General features: G+C 42.9%; 1 protein-coding gene across 26 annotated transcripts in view; it reads left to right on the plus strand.

Annotated features, from left to right (window-relative positions):
* The window catches only part of GPHN (gephyrin), a 587,889-nt gene that overhangs the window by 307,013 nt on the left and 256,194 nt on the right, over window positions 1–24,682 (plus strand). For 13 of the 26 annotated variants that reach the window (XM_048851950.2, XM_048851956.2, XM_048851955.2 and 10 more), the window contains one exon: window positions 21,729–21,767. The exons of the other annotated variants lie outside the window; for them this stretch is intronic. In XM_048851950.2, the coding sequence (XP_048707907.1) occupies window positions 21,729–21,767 (39 nt within the window). The remainder of the gene's footprint in view (window positions 1–21,728; window positions 21,768–24,682) is intronic. 26 annotated transcript variants of the gene reach the window in all.

The following is a 24,682-nucleotide window of genomic DNA, read 5'->3' on the forward strand; positions in this document are numbered from 1 at the left end:
TGACACCATGAAATAACTATATGATTATGATTAAGGTATTTTAGTGTTGGAGTTAAATTAACCTGATATTTTAAATCACCGGCCGCGGGAGGGGAGGGAGGAGAGGTTACACTTTTTTCCCTTCATGGTATCACTAGAGAACAGAGTTAAGGTTGCTTAGGTGCCTTAAATGTGTAGTTTTGTAATTTAGCATGTTTGGATTTCTTTTAAGTGCTAACTTAATTCTGAATTTCCTGGGTTTGTAGCACTTGATTTTGTATTGATTATAACCTCTCCATAATGCTTTTTACTCTTAAATAGATGTTAAGTACTCTCAACCTCAACTCCATCTTAACATAGTTGTTTGTCTGGAAATTTCCTTTTTTTTTTTTTTTTTTGTGAAGGTCATTAAAAATGTCAAGAATGAAAACTAAACAATAAACCCAAAGAGAATGTTGTTATGTGATATTTCTGATGATTCAAAGATATGTAGTATCAACTTAAATATTTTCTTTAAACTTTTAAGGCAGATTCACTGGGACATGAGAGCACTGCAAAGCAACGAGAGCATACTGGCCAGTTACACCTGCTTTGCATTGCCAGAGCACCACAAAGTAGCCAAAATGTACAGGTGAATCTGGCCATCGTTTTGCAATTGACTTATTGGTTTAGAGGACTGTATTACAGATAACAACTCTTTGTGAAAGGATGGGCAGGGGAGAGCCCAATTCCCAAGTTCTGATATTGCTGAACTTTAAGGGCTTGACCTCTGCTCCTGGCTAGTTGCCTTGGCAGTACTGCCTTGGTGCACAGTGGAGTAGAGGCAGCAGAGTCACATGGAGCCTTTCAGGCAATGTTGCCCACAATGAGTTATGGAACCTCAAAGGGCAGTGGCAGTTGTGCCAAGTAATCTACCAATGAAAATTCTTCACACAAGTGTGCAGACTCCCTCATACCACAGAGGCATTAAAACCAAAAGAATTATTACATTTAAATTAGTTACAGAATGGCAATGATGATTGATTGAGTTATCCCTGAGGCAACAGTGGCCCTTTATCTGAGATGTTGAACTGACTTTCTCTGATCCTATATAATCATGACAACTGGATACAAAAAGCATTAACAACTTAGAATGATTGCAACCTAATTTCTTCTAACATAACTTATTCACAAGATTTCAATTGATTATAACTATATGGAAGTTTTAAGTGTCTCCATTATTCTGTTATTAAAAATCACATGGGAAAAAATCAATAAGGATAAATGCAAAGTACTCCATTTAGGAAGAAACAATCAGTTGCACACATACAAAATGGAAATGACTGCCTAGGAAGGAGTACTGCAGAAAGGGATCTGGGGGTCATAATGGATCACAAGGTAAATAAGAGTCAACAGGGTAACACTGTTGCAAATAAAAGCAAACATTCTGGGATGTATTAGCAGGAGTGTTGTAAGTAAGACACGAAAAGTAATTCTTCTGCTCTACTCCGTACTGATTAGCCCTCAACTTGAGTATTGCGTCCAGTTCTGGGCGCTTCATTTCAGGAAAGATGTGGAGAAACTTGAAATTCAGAGAAGAGCAACAAAAATGGTTAAAGGTCTAGAAAACATGACCCAGGAGTGAAGATCAAAAAAATTGGGTTTACTTAATCTGGAGACGAGAAGATTGAGAGGGGACATGATAACAGGATTCAAGTACATAAAAGGTTGTTACAAGGAGGAAGGAGAAAATTGTTCTCCTGAACCTCTGAGGATAGGACAAGAAGCAATGGACTTAAATTGCTGCAAGGGCTGTTTAGGTTGGACATTAGTGTTAGGATATAGATATTCAGGCCTGTCTGCAAAGGCCTGTACTTTAAGAATTTAGGTGTATTCTTATCACTTGGCTAGTTATAGAGGTATAAAAGAAAGAATCAAAATCACTGTCTGCCGGTGTAAGGTCCTTCTCTTACTGTGACAGTCTGAGGCCCTGTTCTTAGGCTGAGGCCTTTGGTTAAGCAACAGAGGCAGCCATAAGCTAGGAAGCAAACGGTCACATCCTCACATTCCAAACTAGGCACATTGAAATAAGGTGCTATTGGGCTGTTAGGAATACAATCCTGTCCTGATAGTGCCTATCGCCTCCAGAGGAAGTGCCTAGAAAATGTAAAAGGAAACTTAGTTTGATAGCATCCTGTCTGGCAAGAACTCACTTATCAATAGCTGGTATGTGAAATCCTCACTTCTATATTGTTTTGTCATTATAGTTCCCACTTTGCTATTGTTTGTCTATATAATCTCTGTCTGGTTCTGTGATTGTTTCTGTCTGCTGTAAAATTAATTTTGCTGGGTGTAAACTAATTAAGGTGGTGGGATATAATTGGTTACATAATCATGTTACAATATGTTAGGATTGGTTTAGTTAAATTTCAGGAACATGATTGGTTAAGGTATAGCAAAGCAGAACTCAAGTTTTACTATATAGTCTGCAGTCAATCAGGAAGTAAGGGGGTGGTGGTGGGCGTGGGGGAAATGGGAACAGGGAATGGGGGTAAGGAAATTGGAATCATGTTTTGCTAAAGGGGGAAATGGGAACAGGAATGTGGGTAAGGAAATTGGAATCATGTTTGGCTAAGGGCAGGAATGGGAACAAGGCCACAGGTGTAAGGCTCTGTGGTGTCAGAGCTGGGAAGGAGGACACTAAGGAAGGAAACTGGAATCGTGCTTGCTGGAAGTTCACCCCAATAAACATCGAATTGTTTGCACCTTTGGACTTCGGGTATTGTTGCTCTCTGTTCATGCGAGAAGGACCAGGGAAGGAAGCGGGTGAAGGAATAAGCCCCCTAACAATTAGGAAAAACTAACTAATGTCAGAATGGTTAAGCACTGGAAGAAGTTGCCATGTGGGGGTTGTGGAATCTCCATCATTGGAGATTTTTAAGAGAAGGTTAGACATACCTCTATGAGGGGTGGTCTAGATCAGGGATTGGCAGCCTTTGGCATGCGACCCACCAGGGTAAGCCCCATGGCGGGCTGGGCCGGTTTGTTTACCTGCCGCGTCCGCAGGTTTGGCTGATCGCAGCTCCCACTGGCCGCGGTTCGCTGTTCCAGGCCAATGGGGGCTGCGGGAAGCGGTGGCCAGCACATTTCTCGACCTGCACCACTTCCCGCAGCCCCCATTGGCCTGGAACGGCGAACCGCGGCCAGTGGGAGCTGCGATCAGCCAAACCTGCAGATGCGGCAGGTAAACAAACCGGCCCGGCCCACCAGGGGGCTTACCCTGGCGGGCCGCATGCCAAAAGTTGCCGATCCCTGGTCTAGATAATACTTAGTCCTGCCCATGAGTGCAGGGGACTGGACTAGATGACCTCTTGAGATCCCTTCCTTTCCTATGATTCTATGAAAAAAGAAAAGACTGATTTAAATTTCTCAGAGGGCCCAGTTTTTAATTAATTTTAACTCAAACTAACGTTTACTTACACAGTCTCAGAAAATTCTATACTCAAAGAGTAAGAACTGTAAATTTGGGAAGGATATATTGTATTTTTCATATATAACAAAAAGGCTGAATCCCTGCTTTAATTGCAAAATGAAACTGCCTTAACTATGAAATTGTGGCCATCACCTCCATAATATTGTCATTTCTAAGGGTTCTTTTGAGCAAATGTTGAAGGAAAAAACCCTGTCTGTTTGCATTTAAGTGATATCAGCGTGTTTAAAAAAAAAGAGCACTTTAGCTGCAGAATGAATTATTTTCCTTTGAAGATAACAGGAAGGCAAATACATAATAGAAAAACCAGTAGTTAAGATGTATTTAATTTTATAAATAAATATCAACTAAATTAAAATAACTTTACTCGAATATTGGAGTTATTAAAAATAAAAGTTTGTGATGTAGGAAATTCATAATGAAGGTTCACAAACAACCTTTACTCTGACATTGTATCCCACCTATGGTCCACTTGTTTTTGGAGCAGTATCTTAATCACATCAGGTCATTGCAATTATCAGAGGTAACCTAATCAATATATATTTTGAAGGATGAAGATTGTGCTCATTGCCTTATAAGGAATGGTGGCTATGAGACTGTAATTATAGACTGTATATGAAAAGATCAGAGGTTAGGTATTTCTTACTGCCACTGGGTGGTTAAATTTGAAGCAGTCTGTCTTTGTAGGTGATCCTGAATGGTGGTGGTGAAGGTGGTAGTTCTGTATCTATAGTATGGTAGATGATGATATTTCCAGTATGAACTGGAGCTAAAAGCCAGGAATTGCAATTGCTGAGGTAATCATATCACTCTGGTTGTTGATATCTTTACTCTGTTCATTGGGATACTAGGGTTTGGGTGCATATTAGAAATGTGGTGTGAAATTGTTGTTTGGCTTTATGGTGGCTTGGTGTAATGAGGTGTTGAGAGTTAAGCTTATTTGTGGAACCTCAGTTTTTACATTTCCAGCTTTGTAATCCTTTTTTTCTAGAACTGCAGGATAACCGTGTTTTTATTTAATTGATATACAGATAGAATCTTAACAGAAAGTTAATGATATTTTGCCTTACACTTTTAAGGAATTATTTTAAAACATTGACACGATAATTTGTTGTAGGTCATTATATTTCATTCTGATATAAAAACATATTTTGCTTATGGCAATCAAATAACTTGAGGTAAAAAGTGCTAGTATAGACATATCCTCTATGTCCTCCCCCATCTCCATGCACATTCTTTGTCATATACTATCTTGCAAAATACACCTAAAATAGCAAACATATGTTCCTGCATCCCTTAAAAAAACACAAAATTCTCCTGCCTCTCTCCAAAATTTCTCACTTGCTGTAGCCAACTATTCCACTCTCTTTGAATGTCCCTCTTGTGATTGATCCAAGGGCTACCCTTGTATACCACAGCTGGTCACATGACTGTCACTTGGCCCTTAGGGAGCTACAGTTCCCCAGATCCCCCAACAAATTACATCCCACCTCATGCCTGCCCTTAAAGGGCCCAAGCCTGCAAACATGGTCACTTTGCCGCAGATGATTACTACCTTAAAGGGCACAGACAATCTTGTTACAAAGACTAATCCTAATCCCTACAGTACCCTGTTATAGCCCATTAGTAATTTGATGCTTTGTAATTTGTCGGTACTGGTAGACAGTTTTCAATCCATATGAATAGATTTTTATCCAAGCTAATTTTCTGGGGTTTTTTTTATTAAATTCAATTAGGAGTTTGAGATACTTGATCAAAAACTTTATATATACTGTATCAAAAATCCAAATATGATATGTATACTGTGTTCCTTTAGTCCACCAATTTTGTAATTCTTTTTTAAAAAATTGTAAGGCAAGATTTTTTATGGGGAACTGATAGTGACCCCCTATATTTAGATTACCTACTACTTTTCATGATAAAGAATTCTTGCCAATACTTTTTGCTCCATTCTTTGTGGCAAACCTTTGCTGTTTGGCAGGAGATATTTCCTCAGGCTAAAGAAGTGCCTTTTCTTTGTCCTGTGAAATTCCAGTCAGATTTAGCTAAATTGTAAAGCTTAAAAATCACAATTTCCCATCTCTTATTTGTGTTCCTCAGGAGAATTTTGGCAGCATGCCAGAATCACTGAACATCTAAAAAACCTTGCCCTGCTGCCATCAGAGCAGCAGCAGACACTGCGCTGGGGACACCTATGAGCTCCAAAGCAGCTGTAGCAGGATATGGGATTGGGGAGGGAGATTCTGCCTCAGTTCCATTTACTGAAATGACATTGACCAGAGAGTGGCAGAACTCTGAGGAAGAGGGAAAAGTCTGAGGGTAATATAAATATGCAGAGACAACACTCTTGAAGAACTCCAGTTATTTGTAAATAACTTTTCTTCTTCAAGATAGGCTTACGTATTCTTGCTGCTGGGAATTTAGCAAGCAATACAACCCCAGGAAGGCAAGCTAAAAACTTACAGTTAAATAGCAATTGTAAAACTGCCATCCCAAACTGAATATCTGACTGAGAGGCCAAGTTGAGAGAGTAACACTATATAAAGGTGTGCATATGACTCCAAGTTGCTTCTCTACAGATTTCCAGGCGTGGACAAATCTGAATATGACAAATAAACAAGGGCATAGTAAGTAAGAGTACTGAGGTGATTTTACCTCTGTGTACAGCACTGATGAGATAGATACTGGAATACCATGTAGAGTTGTGGTGTCCATGTTTTAAAAAGGATGTTGAAAATTTGGAGAGGGTGCAGAAGAGAGCCACAAAAATGATTCCAAGGCTGGAGAAAATAAGTTGTAAAGACAAACTTAAAAAGCTCAATCTGTTTAGCTTAGCCAAAAGAAGATTGGGAAGTGACTTAGGTACAGTGCCTCCACAGAAAGAAAATACTGGGTACTGAAGTGCTCTTTAATCTAGCAGAGAATGACATAACAAGAACAAGTAGCTAAAAAGTGAAGCCAGACAAATTCAAATTAACAGTGAAGGCGATTATTAATCATCGAAGTAAACTGCCAACAGGACTGGTGGAATCTCCATGTCTTAGTGTCTTCATATCATGACTGGATGCCTTTCAGGAAGATATGCTCTAACCAAACAGAAGTAATTGGGATCAGTGCAGAAATAGCTGGGTGAAATTTAATGAAATTTACAAGTCAGACTAGATGATATAATGGTCCTTTCTGGGCTTAAACTCATATCCATCTATTAATCAAAATCTATGAGATCAGTTGGAGCAAATCCACAGGGGCAATTTTTAACTGCATCCTGACTTTTGGATAGCCAGTGGAGTTGTTTGAGGGTGAGAGGTTGATATGGTCACAGATCTTTTCTCTTTGGATATGTGAGAAAGCTGGTAATGTCTGCACAGGATGTGATGATGAAAATATCTTTCAAATCTTTAATCAGTTCTGTGAACCTGTTAATATGAGGAGATTGAAAGATACAGAATACCAGATTCTGAATATTCATAGTACCTAGGTTAGAATCCTCAACCAGTCTGGTTGCTTATTTTATTTTTGCCCCTTTAATAAATAGTTTTGTTTGCTTCACCACAACTTTCCCTGGTACATTAAAAAGCAAGCTAATAATTCCCACCTCTGTCTTCCCATTGTATTTAAGATATTCACAATCCTCTGCTCAAATTAGAAAAAAACTACAAAGATTTGAATGTTTCATGTACATTGAAAGATAAAAGATGAGATATCCTATTTTCTGGCCTGTGATAGATTTAATTTGACGTCTATAAATCAGATTTTTATTCCATGGTAACACCAGAAAATGGAAGAAGGCTCTGCATATCCCATGAGTAGATAATTGGTCATTTTCAGGCTAATACTGGAAGAGTAATGTGGTTATAATTGATTTAATTCTATACAAAAGTTACCTGTGTTGTTGCTGCTGTTGGCTTAATTGACAATCATGGATTAATATATGCAGTGTCGTTTTAGCTGTGTCAGTCCCAGTATATTAGAGAAACAAGGTGAGAGACATAATATCTTTTATTGGACCTACTTTTGTTAGTGAGAAAGACAAGCTTTCATGCTTACACAGAGCTCTTCTTCAGGTCTGGGAAGGGGAGAGGGAAAACAGCTGGCAAGGTTGTAGTGTGTTAAAATATAGAACCCGCTATAACAATAATCTGTAACTCATTAAGAAACCCTCCAAGCTGCTTCCCCCTCCTTCCTTTCCTCCCTATGACTGGAGGGGTGTGAATGGTCCACTTCACCTTGAATGATCCCTTGAAATATGAGTTAACTCAGTGTTCCCCAATTGGTATAATGGAGCACACTGGTGTGGCATCAAGCTCGAACAGGTGTGCCCTGGAATTTTTTTAAAAACTACATGTGAGAACAAAAAACCTTCCCTTGTATTTTAATTAGTGTTGGAGCCAGATCCCATTCTGTACTTTTGCTCTCTGGGATGAGACCCCTTTCAAATATTATGCATGTGTCACATTCCTTTCCCCAAAGATAGGCAAAGTAAGAAAAATGCTGCTTGAAAACTTATTAGCGTTTGATTTAAGGATACTTTGTATTTTCACATGTGATGTTGATAATTTGTGTTTTAATGGTTATAAAATTTTAACATTTTGATTCTCGGCATATGTCCATGTGCCTCCCCAGATTTCTGCCTTCCGTTTAGCAGAGAAGTGTTCAAACTGTGGGGTGAGACCCAGAAAGGGGCGCACCCTATAGTTTGAAAACCATTGCCTCCTGCCAGAAGCCAGCAGATCAGAAGCTGGTGAGAACTGCCCGACCCACTTGGTCCCCTGGCTCTCTGAGCTGTGGGAGCTGGGGCGCTGGCTGGCTTTTCTGCAGCCCTCCCTGCTCTGGTCCTCAAGCCGAGCTGGGCTACCTCTGTATTGCTGGGCGCTCCCCAGGCAGAGCAGGCGGCACAGCTCCAAACCCCGACACACTCTTTCCTCTCCCCTAAAGGAGCCTGGCTCTGACTGGCACTGACCGCAGAGGCCAACTGCCATGAGGTGCTCAACACTGCCCTAGCATTCCTGTCTCTGCTGCTGCTCCACAGAATGTGGTGGTCACCATTAGTACCAAAATGCAATGCTGAAAATTCTGCAGTCTCTCTATGTGGAAATAAATACATATATGATTCTTGCATATAAATACTGAGCTTATTGCTAATAGTCCATCAAATAGTCAGGTGGTGTTAGTATCTTTCAGTCATTATTGATCTGCCTGGGATCTGAACTAGCAATTTAGCAGTGAAAAGCCATACAGCCCACTACCAATCTCTTGAACCATCCGGTGGTCTGACCTTAGGAATATTTTTTTCTTTTTATAACATGAATCGTGTTTAAAGTTCCTATCTCCAGAATTTCTGAATACATCTTTGGCATGAAAGGTTTAATACGTGAGAAAAAAAATGTATTTAGAAAAGTTACCCATGCTGTTGACTGGAAAAAGATTAGGAACTATTAGCATAATAAGATGCCAGTCATTAATATGTATAGGATTTGACAGAAATGGATGTATATACACAAGCTTCCAAGGTCATCTGACTTCTCCAGTCGCATCTTCAAATGATAATTTTTGCAGAGAGAGGAAAAATGAATGCATGGAGGGACTACTACTATAACTACTATGGAAAATCAAGAAATATGAGAAAACAACTTCTTAAAAATGGAAATGATACCCTTCAATACAATGGAAAAAGGACACTTGTACATATCAATATATATTGATACTTTCATGATATAACATTCATAACTATGACATGAATAAAGGAAAAACGTAAAACTGAGTTCGGTGTGCACTTCAGAGATATGTTAATGATTGCATTTTACTGAAATATCAAGGACAAAAGGGGGACCCTAGGTGAGTTCTTTGTTTCTGCACAAAGAGATTGTGAGCCTACAGGGAAACACAGTGCTGGATGGGAGTCTAATCAACATGTACTCTGCAAATTTTGTGTACTGCAAAAGTCAGTGTCAGTTGTCAAGCGAAAATCTCCACATAACTCTGAATGTTTAGGGATTAAAATAAAAATAATTGAGTTGGGAGGAGGATCTGGGAGTAAAACGCTGCGTAAAAGCTTGCACATTCTAGGAAAAGGGGTAGGATCTTGCAGTGCTCACTTATAAAATGTGTAGGTTAGCACAGGATTCAGTGTGCTTGTTGAAACCTTCAACCCTTGCAGTGCAAATCACTGGTGATTAGCCACATTCTTTAAGTGGTGATACTGTTTTGGAATTAAGGAGATTACAAATATTGGGCTTGATTTTTCACTGGTTTACACCTTGTGCAGCCTCTTGCAGGAATGCAAAGTGGGTGTAAAATGCTACTATTTTATTTGGTTGTGTCTCACTCCCTCTTTGCTGTCACATGGCACAGGTGTAAACGACTACCCAAGATGCAGTGCAATGGAGAATCAGGGCCATTTTGCTTGTATTTGTTTCTTATGTGAAAGTCTGAAATTCTGAAGTATTTATAGTATTTATTCTGAGGTATTCACATACATGAATAAAAGAATAACTAAAATGGGCACTGTTGTCTGGAAGCAGTCCTTTTGGGTAAGTTTTGCCTCCATTCATACTTACTTGCTATCTGAGACTATCCTGGTATTTCTGCATGGCTACACTGGAAACTTGAAAGCACTGTCGCGGGAGCACTCCCGCAGCAGCGCTTTGAAGTGCGAGTGTGGTCCCGCAAGAGCGCTGGGAGAGAGCTCTTCCAGCACTCCTGGTAATCCACCTCCACGAGGGGATTAGCTCTGAGTGCAGGGAGCCTGTTTACACTAGCGCTTTAAAGCGCTCTGACGTGCTGTGCTCAGGGGGGGGGTGATTTTTCACACTCTTGAGCCAGCAAGTTAGAGCGCTATAAAATGTAAGTGTAGCCAAGCCGTAAGAGTGCTCTGTGCTTCTGAAATCCCGGCAGTGCTTTCTGGAGCATCAAAACTAGTGGATGTTCTATTGTGCAGGAGAGTTTGAATCAAACTGCTGGGCTACAGGGTCTTGCTGCTAAGGGTTCTTTCTTTTCCTGCAATCAAATGTGGAGGGAGACATACTAAGGGTGACCAGACGTCCAGTTTTTAAAGGGACAGTCCCATATTTAAGCCCTCCTGCAGGTGTCCCGTGTCCCATATTTTCTGTCTTCCCTCCCACCCGCAGTACTGGTGGGTCCTGCTGCTGGCCAGATCCCTGCTCGCCAGCCGCCTGCACACCAGTGGTGAGTGGGGTGGTCCAGTTGCCGACAATGGGGAAGGGTGCGAGGCTGGAGGTGGGGGAAAGATGCAGTGCATGGGGCCAGCCGCTCCCCCGCTGGTCTGTCAGCGCAGACCCTGCTGCTCGCTGTCTCTTGGCCAGCAGGGCCCTGTCACCCCATCCCATTTCCATCCAGCACTGGCTGCGCACTGTGAGCTGTGGTGGTTGATAAGTGGAGGCAGGCACCAGGCAGCGGCCAGTTACGTGTTGCCTCTGCTGCCCACCGATCAGCCTTTTACATGCTCCTCCACTCCGCGTCCTTTCCCTGCTTTGCCCCTTCCCCCCCACTCCAGCCCCACTGCTCCTCCATATTCCCCCCCAGTGGGGCATGTCCCACTCTCAGCGCTGTGCAGAGAACCAGCCCCTGGTCGGTGCGTTCAGCTCACCAACAGCCTGGCCGGCAGGCTCCTTCCTTCCCCCACTGCCGACACCCCAGGAAAGCCAAAGACCCTCCGGACCGGGGCACTGGCCAGGAGGCACCGAGCCCTGCATGTGCCAAAGCTCCACACCGCACTGGCACGGAGAAGCATCTCTGCCCCTCAGCTAACCTATGGAATGGTGTGGAGAGGAAGCGATTTCTAGCCTGTTCACGTCTCAAACCTGCAGACTCCACAGAAACTCCCCAGGCAGGGGCTTAGCACCTTCTTCACCCAGCCCTGGGTCCTTCCCCCGGGATCGGGGGACTACTCCGTCCCTTAGGCACCCTCCCCTGCTGAGCCATGCTGAAGCCCTGCAGTCAGGTTCCCTGGAACACAATGAATTCTTAGGGTTTAACCCTTTCCTACCTGTGCTCTACCCAGGGGCCAGAGGCAACTGGGTTATGTCTGTGGCCAGCAGCAGCCTAGAGCTCTGCAAAGACATGGGCCAGGTCATCCCTTTACCCCATCCTCATCCCGTGCGGCTGGAAGCCGCTCCTGTCCCTTCCCTCCCACACAGTGCGGAAAGGCTGCCGCTGGCCACATTCTGGTGTGAATCCTGGCATGAATCTTGGGGGCAGGGGGAACATGTGACCCTGCATGCCCCCACCCCATGTGTTGCCTCAGGAAGATGCAGTTCCAGCTACCAGGAGAGATGGGTCCCAGCCAGGCATGGAGGGGAAAGAGTGCCCAGCAGGGAGGGTAGGGTTGGTCGGTCATCCTCCCTGTGTGAGAGAGGCAGGGCCAGCCCACAACATTTTGGCTCCTGAGGCGGGGAGCTCAAATGATGCCTCGCTTGGGCCAAAACTTTGAAAGGTCTCAATTCTGCCTTCTTCCTGTTCTACTCCTCTCATGGTACTGCTCTGCTACCTACCCCAATAAAAGAGAACTAACAACTTAAAATGCCTTGTTCAAAAGTTTTAAGTAACGCTTAACTTTCAAATGCCTGAACAGCAAATGTAACTTTTCTTGTCTGCATAGTAAACACTGGCATTTTTATCTGTTTGCATAATCGAAGTGGTGCTTTCCGTGCCTTCTTGGTTGCAAAGATTTGAACTGCATCCTGAAGGTCCACAGTGTGGGCCAGCACATGCTCTACTGAGATGGTTGCAAGGCCAACCAGCCTCTCCTATGTCATTGTGGAGCGTAGATGTGTTTTTATTAACTTCAGCTTGGAGAAGCTGCTTTCTCCACTGGCAACTGTTACAGGAAGTGTTAGAAGTATGTGCAGAGCCACAAAAGCATTTGGAAAGAGGGCTGTCATCTTATTTGTGCACCTATATTCCAGAACAGCCTTTGGAGTTGATCCTGCTGAAATGTATCTTGAAAGGGCTTTCAGTTCATCACCTAAATCACTTGCATCAATACCGTGCATGTCATCCTTTGTCAACACTGTCTCTAGTGCCCTGCATTGCTGGTATAGGTCTTCTTCAGGTATAGTGAGGAGTTTTGGAATATCATACAACATTCCAAATATACTGCTGTGTTCCTTGAGCTGCATGAAACGTTCTTCAACTGACTGTATTGCACAATCTAGCACCTGGTTAAAGAATTCAACTTTGAATTGTTGTTTGGGGTCTCTTATGGGATTATCCCGTGCTTTGTAATCAAAATGTCTGACTCTTGTATTCTTGAATGGATGGGAAAATAGCTTCAGTGTGAAGTTCCTCTGCCAACTTCTGTGCGCTCTTCAGAACGTTTTGAAATCCCTCATCTGACCGGTACGTCTGTAGGTATGACATTGCTTTCTCTAGTTGTTCCATTGCTCCAGATAGATCAAGGTCAACACCTTGGCATCTCTTGCTTACAACATTTATTTCAAACAGTATGTCATGCCACAACACTAAGCCACACAGAAATTTGAAGTTATGTATGTTTCTGGTGATTCCATTTCCCTCTGCCACTGTTCTCCCACAAACAGTTCCTGTCATAGCATTATCCTCCATAATGGCAACTATGGCATCATCTATCTTCCCAATTTGGTGTTTGATAGGCTTTATCGCCTCCACTCTACTTTCCCATCGTGTGGCACTCTGGTTTCAGTGTCAGAGAGGATGTTCCCAGATGTTGCTTCAAAATTTGCCATCGTTGAATTGATGCAGAGAAAAATATATAGATGCTTTGAATAACATTAAAAAATTCAGCAGCCTCACTAGAAACTGATGCTGCATCACTGACCACCAAGTTCAATGAATGAGAATTGCATGGGACAAAAAAAGCTTGATGGTTTAACTCTCTGATCTGTGTCTGCATTCCTCTGTTCTTTCCTGTCATGTTGGCACCATTATCATAGCCCTGACCTCTCATGTCAGCTATCGCAATTCTCGTATATTCCAGCTTTTTAAGAAGCACATTTGTCATACCAGCTCCTGTAGTATCATCAATGTCAATATATTCTAGAAAGTGCTCTCTGACAGTCACCATTGCAGGGACATTTTCACTAGGTTCTGTTGTTACAAAATGCATTCAAGTCATTTGTTCCGTATGGCTGATGTCAGGTGTGCAGTTCAAACTAACAGAGGAATATCTTGCTGATTTCAGATCTGCCACAATCTTCTGTTTGACTTTTGTTACCAGGAACTGTATGATCTCATTTTGAATTGTTTTTCCAAGGTAGTGGTGTGTGTACATTTCTTGGGTGAGCATCAGTTTTCGTGAGCTACAGCTCACTTCATCGGATGCATTCTGTAGCTCACGAAAGCTTATGCTCAAATAAATTTGTTAGTCTCTAAGGTGCCACAAGTACTCCTTTTCTTTTTGCGAATACAGACTAACACGGCTGCTACTCTGAAACATTTCTTGGGTGGTGACTCTTCTTAGATGCTCCTAGAGTATAGCATCAAACTCAAAGCCATCAGTTTCACAATTTTAAGGAAGTTTCCATTGTTTGGCACTTACTGCTGATTTGAAGTGCCACGCAGTGCTAGGTTTTGGGTAGCAAGCATTCTCACAATGGCAATGAGCTTTTTCAGAGCGTTTTGCCAGTAAAGAGACTCTGATGCAATCTTCTCTTGATGCTGATCATCTATGGTGCCCTTTAACCTTAGTCTCATCTCAAGCTCTTTCCACCTATGGAATGCTCTCTGGTGATTTGCTGCCTTCTCATGGCATGCCAGATTTCTAGCCAGATTTTTCCAGTCCTTTGTTCCTGTAGAACCCAATGTGGCTGGAACATTAGACTGGAAGAGTTTGCAACAAAAACAGTACGCAGCATTCTGGGTTTTTGAGTACATAAGCCATGGCCTCTCCACTTTGTCACCATTGGGGATTTCATGCCAGTAATGTGTTGGATGGACACTTCTATTTTCATTGTCTTTGGGGAACATGAAGTTTTTCACTTGCTGTGGCCCATGCAGTACAAGGAAGTCCCTCAGGCTACAGCTCAAGTGGGTCCACAGTCCTGGATCATCTAGACTTAAGGAACTAAACTCAGCAGCAGCTGTTTCTTGTGCCTCCACCACACTCTTCTCTGATCTACACTTTTCTTCAGGAATGTGCATGGTTACATCCATTTGAGATGGAGATATTGATGCTGCAGTAGCTGCCAGGTCACCTGCACTCTGACTAACTGGAATATCAGGCATCTCCTCACCACTCACATCCTTACTGAGGCCGGAAGGCTCACCATGAACATTTGTGTCTATGTATCTATGGAGAGCTCTTTCCTGCTTAGATGGAAAAGCTTCCTTTGCTTACTTTCTTTTTCTGAATGCTGCCCCAGAGGGGTATTTTCTTCTTTCACTCATGACTGCTGTTCTGTGCTATAGTGGGCTCTCAACACTCAGTTGAAGGGGACAAATAAGCAGGCTGATAGCAGGGCCTGAGTGAGGGAAGATATCAGCGTCTTAAGGTCCTAACTGGCTCCTACTACTTCAGTTGACTGCCTGTTCTCCTCAAGTGGGTTCAGGGAAGCAACAGGAAACAGGAAGCTCCCTGAGAAGCTGGGGTTAATGAGTCCAGGCTCCTGGGGGTGCTAGAGAGGTACATAAGAGGCTCCTCCTCCTCTCTCTCCCTGCAGCTCCTGCTGCTTTCTGTTATCTCCTCTCACCTTTTCTCCTGAGAGGGAATACATATGCACCACCAGCAGAAACAATTTTCTACACTCTGGGTCCTAGTGTCACCACCCCCCCCTTATCAAAAAGGGAAGGACTAAAATGTAGAGGAGTTGACAGTAGATTAGGGGCTTGGGTCCTGTTACTCCAGATGGTAGAACTCCAGGAGACCCTTTTCTCTATTCTCTCTTATTCTTTTATAACAAAATGTAGTGATTCCTCGTATTGGAAGATTGGTCCTTCAGAGAGCAATTCCAGCTACAATGGATAGCACTAGAGGTGTTTTACCTAGTATGCTATATCTGCTATATTATGCAGCCTTGACATGATATATATAATCATTAGCTAGGACATTGTAAACAGTAATGTATGAAATTAAAAGAAAATGTAGACTGCATATCAGGAAACTTCCTATTTCCTGTGAATAGCCTCCCATGGGAAATGTTAGAAACCTCTTTATTTTGCTCTTTTACAACTGGATTAGAGAAAGCACTGAAAACTGTGTTATAGAGAACAATCTGTACTGGCAAGGAGAACGGACAAGAGTTTTCCTTCTCTAGTTTCTATCATTGTGAGTAACATTATTTGTTACTCTGTGTATTCAAGTACAATCTATCCTACAATCTGTTTACTCCTCACTTACTATTCTCTTATTTTAGTACCAAGTACAAAACATGCAAAGTAATCCATCTATTTCATTTTTATATATATATAGACTTTAAAAGCTCTTTGATAGATTCTTACAGTTAAATGGAGGAGGGGAAGAACAAGATGTTTACCACAAAGACCATATTGCTGGACTTTTAGTCTTGAACAGGTCTTTTGGATCTTTGTTCTAAACGTCATTGTGGATAGTTCAGTCAAAACATCTGCTCATTGCACAGCAGTGGCCAAAGAAGTGAATAAGATATTACATTGTGTTATGAAAAACATAGAGAATAATACTAAAAATCTGCTAAGTAATTAAATGTCACCCTTGTACTGTGTTCTGTTCTCGTCACACCTTCTCAAAAAGGATATAACAGAAATAGAAACAATCTAGAGAAAGGAAGCAAAAAAGAGCAGAGACATAGAAGACTTCTATATGAGGGAAGATTAAAAAGATAAGGACTAGGAGGCAAAAGTTTACTTTAAAGGTATACAAAATACAGAAGTGAAACATTTTTGAACCAAACCCGTTAACAAAATATCTCCTCGGTTGTGCATTTTGTTGTTATTTGGGGGCTTGGGGAGAATTCCAGCATCAGAGTATTGTTTTCTCATGAAATCCTTCCCTTTTCCCCGTCAGAACTCTCTTACCACCACAGTTAGGAGAAAGACTAGGCAGGGCAAAGACAGTAGTGTGCTTCTATTTGTGTTCAAGGAAATATTAGCATCTCAGCTGTAGGTCATTAATCACCCTGCCTTTATTATTCCCTATAAATATTATACAAAAAAAATTCATGTGCTAAAATGTTTTCTGCTAATTAGGCACTTGTGGTTGCGTTCACAGGGACTGTTCTTTCCTTCTCAAATTGTGAAACTCTTGTTGATAGTGGGGAAGAAAATATATTTTATAAAACCTTCAGTAGACCATGTGTGACCATTATCACATCTTGTGATCTGACTGATAACTTCCAGGCTTTTTCCATCAAAGCCTAACTCTGTCCCATATATTTAGGAATATGATTATCTAAGCATGATGTATATAATCCTAAATTACTCCTTTTATTATTATATTATCCACATTTCAAACCTCTTTCCATTTCTTACATTTCATTGTCTAACCCTGTTCAGTTGCTTCATATATGAAAGTTTGTTTATGGTTTCCTGAGAGTCATTTGTTCTCGCTCATTCCCACTGAAGTCTTGGGTAGAATCTCCCCCTTAAAGAAAAGATGCTAGCCATTGTGTTTATGATGCAATGCAACTAACTCTGGCCACATCTATTCATGATATCACATGAGCTGCTGAAGCTGCCAGCAGGTATTCTGAGTATCATTTTTACTGTACAATATTAACAGCTACTCTGGTTCCATTGCTTACAGCAAACTATAATTGACTAGTGTGTGCCCCTTACTTATCCTATCATATTACTGGTTACTCTTGATTCTTTCTTAGGCTACATTTTCCTCTACCCTTTTCCAAACCCAAGTAACAGTGCTTGATATTGGGGAGTTGTTTTGGACAGGATAAGGAAGACATTCCACTCTGTGGCCAGTAGACCCTGACCCATCAGCTACAGCCTGTCACTGCCTTACCATGCTCACAAACCCTGCTGCATAAGGATGCACAGCAAATCCCTGTGGATACTGGCTTTGTGACTTTTCTGAGTTTCCCAAATCTTGGCTCAGCACCACACAATACAACTAGTGCATCTTTCTCCTGCTTCTGAGGTTCTCTGCAGTTTGGAGAAGAGATAAAGATTTGTTATTGCTTATATTACCTATCCAAAATGGGATGTAGGTATTTTTCAATCATGCTGTATGAAATTGATGCATAGGTGGCTGACTACATGTAAAAAAGTACTTCATGCTTTGTATTAGAAGCGGTTGAAGTGGAATTTACAATGACCAGGATAAAACAATGGATATAATACTTGGCCAAAAGAGATACCATTGTAAAGTAGAAAGCCAGGGAAGCCATGACACGAGGGGGAGAGTGCTGACTCAATAAAAGGAGATGAAAGCTGGCAGGTAGGAGAAAAGACCCTAATTCAGTTAGTGAGGATGGGATGCAAGTTGGAAGTCAAGCAAAGGCAACAATTATATTGCAAGAACTGAGGTTAGGAGCCTTCAAGAAAGCACCAATTCTTTTTAGGGTCTGGTAATGGAAGTTAGGAGGCTCAGAGAAATCCTGTACTTTAGGACTATGGGATGTGGAGGACAGAGATTGGGAAGCAGGGAGAGGGCTTTACTCCATCATTGTGAAGGAGTTTGGAAACTGTGGAGGATGTTGATCCCATTGGTGAGTGCAAGTTTGGCAGCTGGAAAAAGAGTCCTGATCCCAACAGAGGTTGAGAAAGAAAGAGAGTGCTTATTCTGTCAGTTGGATTGAAGTTGAAGGAGAGGACTCTGGTTCCATTAGTGGGGTGGAGATTGAGAGAAGAAGATGCTGATTTGGCTGATAGAAAGGATAGAAGAAATAATGCAGAGTGACAAGACAACTTCAGGGAGGAGGATGGAATTCCAATTACTGGCATTCGTTGTCATCTTTTTAGAGTCTTTTTGTCCATTCCTTTGAATTTACTGCCTTTGAGATGACTCCAAGAAAATTGGGGCACAGCAATGTCCAAATAGGCACTCTGGAATGAGAGATGGGCGAATTTTATAAGTTCTTTGAGTGCTTGCTCATGTCCATTCCACATTAGGGGTGTGTGCTCGCCCCATGCACCGGTGCCAGAAGTTTTTCCTTCAGCAGTATCTGCAGGGGTGCGGCTCTGGCGTCCTCTCCTTCGCAGCAAAATGGTGAGAGTCCTGATGGGCAATATGGCTTCGATGTTCTACATCAACAGGCAAGGAGGAATGTGCTCATCAGCTCTCTGCCAAGAGGCTCTCCATCTCTGGGACTTCTGCATCTGGAAGCTGGTCACCGCCCTGGCATCAGGAATGCCCTAGTAGCTCACCTCAGCAGGGACTTCTCCTCTTATCACGAGTGGTTGCTCCACCCGGAGGTGTCCTGCATGATCTTCCAGAGGTGGGGAACTCCACAAGTAGATCTCAGGGTGGTAGCCATGTTAGTCTATATCAGCAAAAAGAAAGAGGAGAACTTTTAGCCCACAAAAGCTTATGCCCAAATAAATTTGTTAGTCTCTAAGGTGCCACAAGTTCTCCTCGTTTTTTTACAAGTAGATCTATTTGCCACCAGGTGAAACAGAAAGTGCCATTGGTTTTGCTCCTGGCAGGGCCTGAGCAAGGGCTCCCTCTCCAATGCCTTCTTCCTGTCGTGGGCTGAGGGTCTGATGTACCTGTTCCCTCTGATCCCTCTGGTCAGCCGGGTCCTAGTAAAGATCAAGATGGACAAGGCACAGGATACCGTTATCACCCCTGCGTGGCCTCGCCAGCACTGGTTCAGCACACTCATGAACATGGCGGTGGCCCCTCCCTGGCCCCTTCTCTACCATCTGGACCTGCTGTCACAGGATCACGGTTGGCTCCTACACCCCAGCCTCGAGTCTCTACACCTCTCGGCTTGGATGCTCTGTAGTTGAACCTGGAGGAGTGTACCTGCTCAGAGGAGGTCCAGCAGGTCCTCTTCGGAAGTAGGAAGCCATCCATGAGACTAACTTACCTGGACAAGAGGATGGGGTTTTCCCACTGGGCGTCAGCATTTCTCCCTCACGTTCTACAGTGCAGTGCATCTTGGACTACTTACTGCAGCTCAGGACCCAGGGTCTGGCACATTCTTCCATCAGAGTGTACCTTGCGGCCATCTCCGCGTTCCACCAGCCGATCCAAGGTCAGACGGTCTTGTCTCATGACATGACTGTCAGGTTCCTGAAGGGCCTCAAGAGGCTTTACCCTCAGGTACACGCCCCTGTCCTGCAGTGGGACCTTAACCTGGTCCTCTCCAGGCTCACCAGCCTGCCTTTTGGGCCGCTGGGCCCCTGCTCCCTTTCCTACTTGTCCTGGAGGGTCGCTTTCCTGGTGGCAGTGATGTTCGCGAGACAAGTCAGAGATTAAGGCCTTGACCTCGAAACCGCCTTACACAGTGTTTTGTAAGGACAAGGTCCAGCTGCAGCCCCACCAGTCTTCCTGCCAAAGGTGATATCTTCCTTCCACATGAGCCAGGACGTATTCCTGCCAGTATTTGTCCCAAGCTGCACAAGACTGTCAGGGAGAGGCATCTGCACGTGCTGGATGGCTGGAGGACCCTGGCTTTTTACTTGGAGTGTACCAAGCCTTTCTGTAAATCCACCCAGCTCTTCATCACTATGGCAGATAGGATGAAGGGCCTTCCAGTTTCTTCACAGAGGATTTCCAACTGGATCACCTCTTGCATAAAGACCTGTTATGTGCTAGCAAAGGTCCCACTGCCGCCAATCATTAGGGCCTATTCGACTAGAGCGCAGGCATCTTTGGCGGCCTTCCTGGCGCACATCCCAATCCAGGACATCTGTAGAGCCGCGATGTGGTCCTCAGTCCACACGTTCACATCTCAGTATGCCATCACTCAGCAAGCCAGAGAGAGCTCTGGGTTTGGCAGAGCTGTATTACAGTCTGCGCAGCCGTGAACTCCTACCCGCCTCCATGGGAACTGCTGGGAGTCACCTAATGTGGAATGGACGTAAGCAAACACTCTAAGAAGAACAGACAGTTACCTTTTCCATAACTGGTGTTCCTCGAGATGTATTGCTCAAGTCCATTCCACGACCCGCCCTCCTTCCCCACTGTTGGAGTTTCTGGCAAGAAAGAAATGAGAGTGCGGGGAGCCAGCAGGGCCCCTTATACCACGCCATATGGGCGTCGCTCCAGAAAGCACCAGAGTAACTCCATTAAGGATACTGCTGAGGGAAAAACTTCCGGCACCAGTGCATGTGGCGAGCACACACACCTAATGTGGAATGAATATGAGCAACACATCTCGAAGAACACCAGTTACGGAAAAGGTAACTGTCTATTTTGGAGGTTTGGATAAATATATGAAAGTGTGGATACTTCTTTGAACCTTCAAGCCTATAGTGAGAATTTTCCTATGTTCCCTCAGGTATAGCCTCTCCCTCACCCAAATTTGCCTGCTCACCCTTATCTTAAGGGGATGTAATTTGGAGGGCTGAGGAGAGGGATGTAGGTGTCCTGCTGAACTGTAGATCAGTCTGTGGTCCCCTTCATCCCTCCCCAGGCAGGTCCTCATAATTCTCAGTCAAATCCCCACGCCAATCTGGCAAGCAGCTACAGCAACGAGATGAAAAGATGCAGTTGTATTTCCACTGGGTCTGGTTGCTTCTGTGACTTTCTTAGCACTTACGTCTCAGATTTTTAAAGTGTGTTTTTGAAACCAAACTGCTGGTGAAATATCTGAAACATACTTTGAGATACAAATATAAGTGATGCCCCAGAGAGCCCCTGAGTTGCAAGAGAATAGCCTCATCAAGGTACAGTGAAGGCGTTGCTGAATCTCCCCAAACACAGCAGTTGCTTTTGGAGAAGAAAAGGGCCATTCCCACAAAGACTGATGCTTCCTAGGATGGGAAGTGATTATCTGGACAACTTCAAATACCAGCCTTTGCTAGAGGTGAGTTGGGGGTAATGAACCTCTTTAATGTATCCCATAAAATGAACTGCATCAGCCTTGTGCACTGGTGTCTGTCCTCACTAGCTGTCTTGCAGTGGATATGGGAGTGAGCTCTTGATGCTGTCTCCTATCTCCACTTGCACAGCCTGCACTAGAGGTAAGTGTGGTTCTTGGAAGTAGAGGTGGGATATCATGAGATGAAAGTGGTGTGGACTTCTTAAACCTTTCTCAGACCTCAGTAAAGGCTTGGTTCCAGAGAGAGGCAGAGATTCAGACCAGTTCTTATTTTGCCCAAAACAATTCACCAAGCCCTAAATTGACCTGCTTTTCCTCAGACGGGGAGTCAGAAATCCCTTTTCTCTTCTGTTTTTCTGCTGCAGAAATTCCCAACATTCCCATTTTCTGGGCTCCAGAGAGGGGTAAGCAACATCTTCAATTCCAGCCAATCATTTCCAAACTAATTCTTTGCTGGTTTTTTGTTTTTTGTTTTAATCATCAGAAACAGCTTTCAGGCTCATTTTTCCCATTTGTTTGATTTCCTTGTGGATTCGCATAGTTCTGTTAATAGGAGGGTCCTGTGGCCTCCCCAGGCACTAGGGCTCAGATTCATCTGCTGTTTCCATTTATGTACTGTTCTCTATTGGATTTTCATGGTTTACTATGTTAATCTAATGGTGTTATTAGAGAGTGTTTTTCTCACACTATCCTTCAGAACCTGAAAAGCATTGTCATCCTGCTGCCAACCTATTATCGGGCTTCCATTTTCTCCATGCCGGCAGTAGTATTTGATTATTAATGGACATTGCCCTCTTGCTACCCCTGTCCACCTAGGGATTGCTTGGCATTCATTGCTCTCTTTATGCTATGTCTACCTACTGGCAGCTCAGCATTGCCCCCCTGAGGCCCTGGCCTTCTGCTTGATTGTACGGCTTTCCCCTCTTGACCACCTGATTGCCTGGCATTGACTATATTTTGCCCTATCCATCTGTTGAGTGGCTTGCATTGATTTCTTACTGCTCTTTACATCAGATTGCACGTGGGCATTGACTTCCTGCTGTCCTGCCTCCTTTTTTGAGTGCTTGATATTGTCCTCCTTCTGTTGTGTGCAGCTGTTGACTTCCTGGAATTGCTGTCCTGCTGCTTTGTGCATCTGCTGATTGCTTGATACTGCTTTATTGACTTGCTGAGTGTCTAGCATTTCCCTTCTGCTTTTCCACCTGCTTTCTAGCTTACATGATACCCTTGCTGCCCTTTGAGTCTGATTATACACTGGCATTGCCCTTTTGCTGCACTGTCCACTTGCTTATTTTCTTGGCATTTATTTCCTGCTGTCCTGCCTACCTGCTTAGATTTCACTTCCAAATTAGCACAATTTGAAAAAAAAATCATAGGAAATGTGAGGAACCGGAAAAGACTATTATCTGGCTCCAGTGAGCCCTGCTTCAACCCAACATACCAGCACTTTAATATTGATCTCTGTATCTTCATCATGCTTTGTCGTAGGATTACTCAATCCCTTCTCCTCTTAGAAAAGATTGAGAGATGCAGTAATCTCATTTAAACTCTTTGCTGCAATCTCCTCATCTGAATTTATTCTGTAGGTATATTACAGTTTGCAGGACCTAGCATTTGTACAATGCTATTCAGTATAAAATCATTTTACCAACATTATCTACAGAAATCCTTGCAGTACCACTGTAAGGTAGGTAATTAACTATTAGCCACGTATTGCTGAGGCTCAGAGACATTAAGGGCTGAATGCTCAGCTGTGCTCTGTAGGCACTTTGCATAGTTTTTGGATTCCAAAGGTAGGAGGGATCCTTGTGATAATCTAGTCTGACTTCCTGCAAAACACAGGCTATAGAACTTCCCCCACAATAATTCCTACACTATATCTTTTAGAAAAAAAAGCATCCAATCTTGATTTTAAAATTGCCAAGAACGGAGAATCCACCAAGACCCTTGGTAAATTGTTCCAATGATTAGTTACTCTCACTGTTAAAAATTTACACCTAATTTCCAATCTGAATTTGTTTAGGTTCAGCTTCCAACCATTGGATCATGTCAAACCTGGATTGAACAGCCTATTATCAAAGGTACCTGCTTGTCCCCCAGGCAGGTACCTATAAACTGTAATCAAGTCACCCCAAGCCTTCTCTTTAAGTTAAATAGATGGAGCTCCTTGACTCCATCACTGTAAGGCATGTTTTCTAATCCTTTAATCAGTCTCCTGGCTCATCTCTGAACCTTCTCCAGTTTATCAAAATTCTTCTTGAATGATGGATACCAGAACGCAGTCACACTAATGCCAAACGCAAAGGTAAAAAACTTCTCTACTCCTACTTGAGATTCCCCTGTTTATCCAAGGATCGTATTAGCCCTTTTGACCACTGTGTCACATTGGGAGCTCATGTCCAGTCACTGCTTCCCAGGATAGAGGTCCCCATCCTGTAAGTATGGCCTATATTTTTTGTTCCTAGATGTATACATTTACATTTAGCCATATTAAAACACATATTGTTTGCTTGCACCCAATTTAGCAAGCAATCTAGATCACCTAGTATCAATGACCTGTCCTCTTAATTATTTATTACTTTCCCAGTTTTTGTGTCATCTGCAAATTTTATCTGTGATGATTTTAAGTTTTCTTCCAGGTAATTCGTAAAAATGTTATATAGTGTGGGGCCAAGAGCTGATCCATGTGGGACCCCACTAGAAAGACCCCCCACTCAATGATTCCCCATTTACAGTTGAGGAAAGATGCTAAAAAAAGATTCTTTTACAGATCCCTGATTCTGAGGTTGATGTTCTAAACAACACTGGCTTGCAACTGGCCCAAAGATTCCTTTGTAGCAGAGGAAAATTGCCAGAGTGCAGCATATTCCAGACATACACCCTCTCACTCAGGCGTGCCCCTAACACATCCTCAATGCTGAGAGAATCTTCAATTGCCCACTTATGGCAGCTTTTTGGCCTATTTGTATGGAGCAGGGGCCAGGATCTGACCCTGTGTGATTTGCTCAATGAGACAAGTCATTGTCAGAGCCTAAAATAGAAATAAGAATTTACTGCTTTCTTCTCCTGGACTCAAACTACTAGCCCACACCTCTCCTAAGACATGCTGGAGTTCTCAGTTACTCCTAATTTTCTTGGGTTTGGATCATGCTTTTGAACCCAGTACCATAATGAACATTCTGTCTCTATAGACTCCTTTCATCTCTGTCATAATTTCATAGAAAAGAATTATGTTACATTAAAGTCTTCCTTCTTACAATTAAAACAAACTGATCTCTCAACTTTTCCTGATAACTTAGATTATTCAGATTTGATGTTA

Source organism: Caretta caretta, chromosome 6 (genome assembly GCF_965140235.1).
Source record: "Caretta caretta isolate rCarCar2 chromosome 6, rCarCar1.hap1, whole genome shotgun sequence".
Lineage (NCBI taxonomy): Eukaryota > Metazoa > Chordata > Testudines > Cheloniidae > Caretta > Caretta caretta.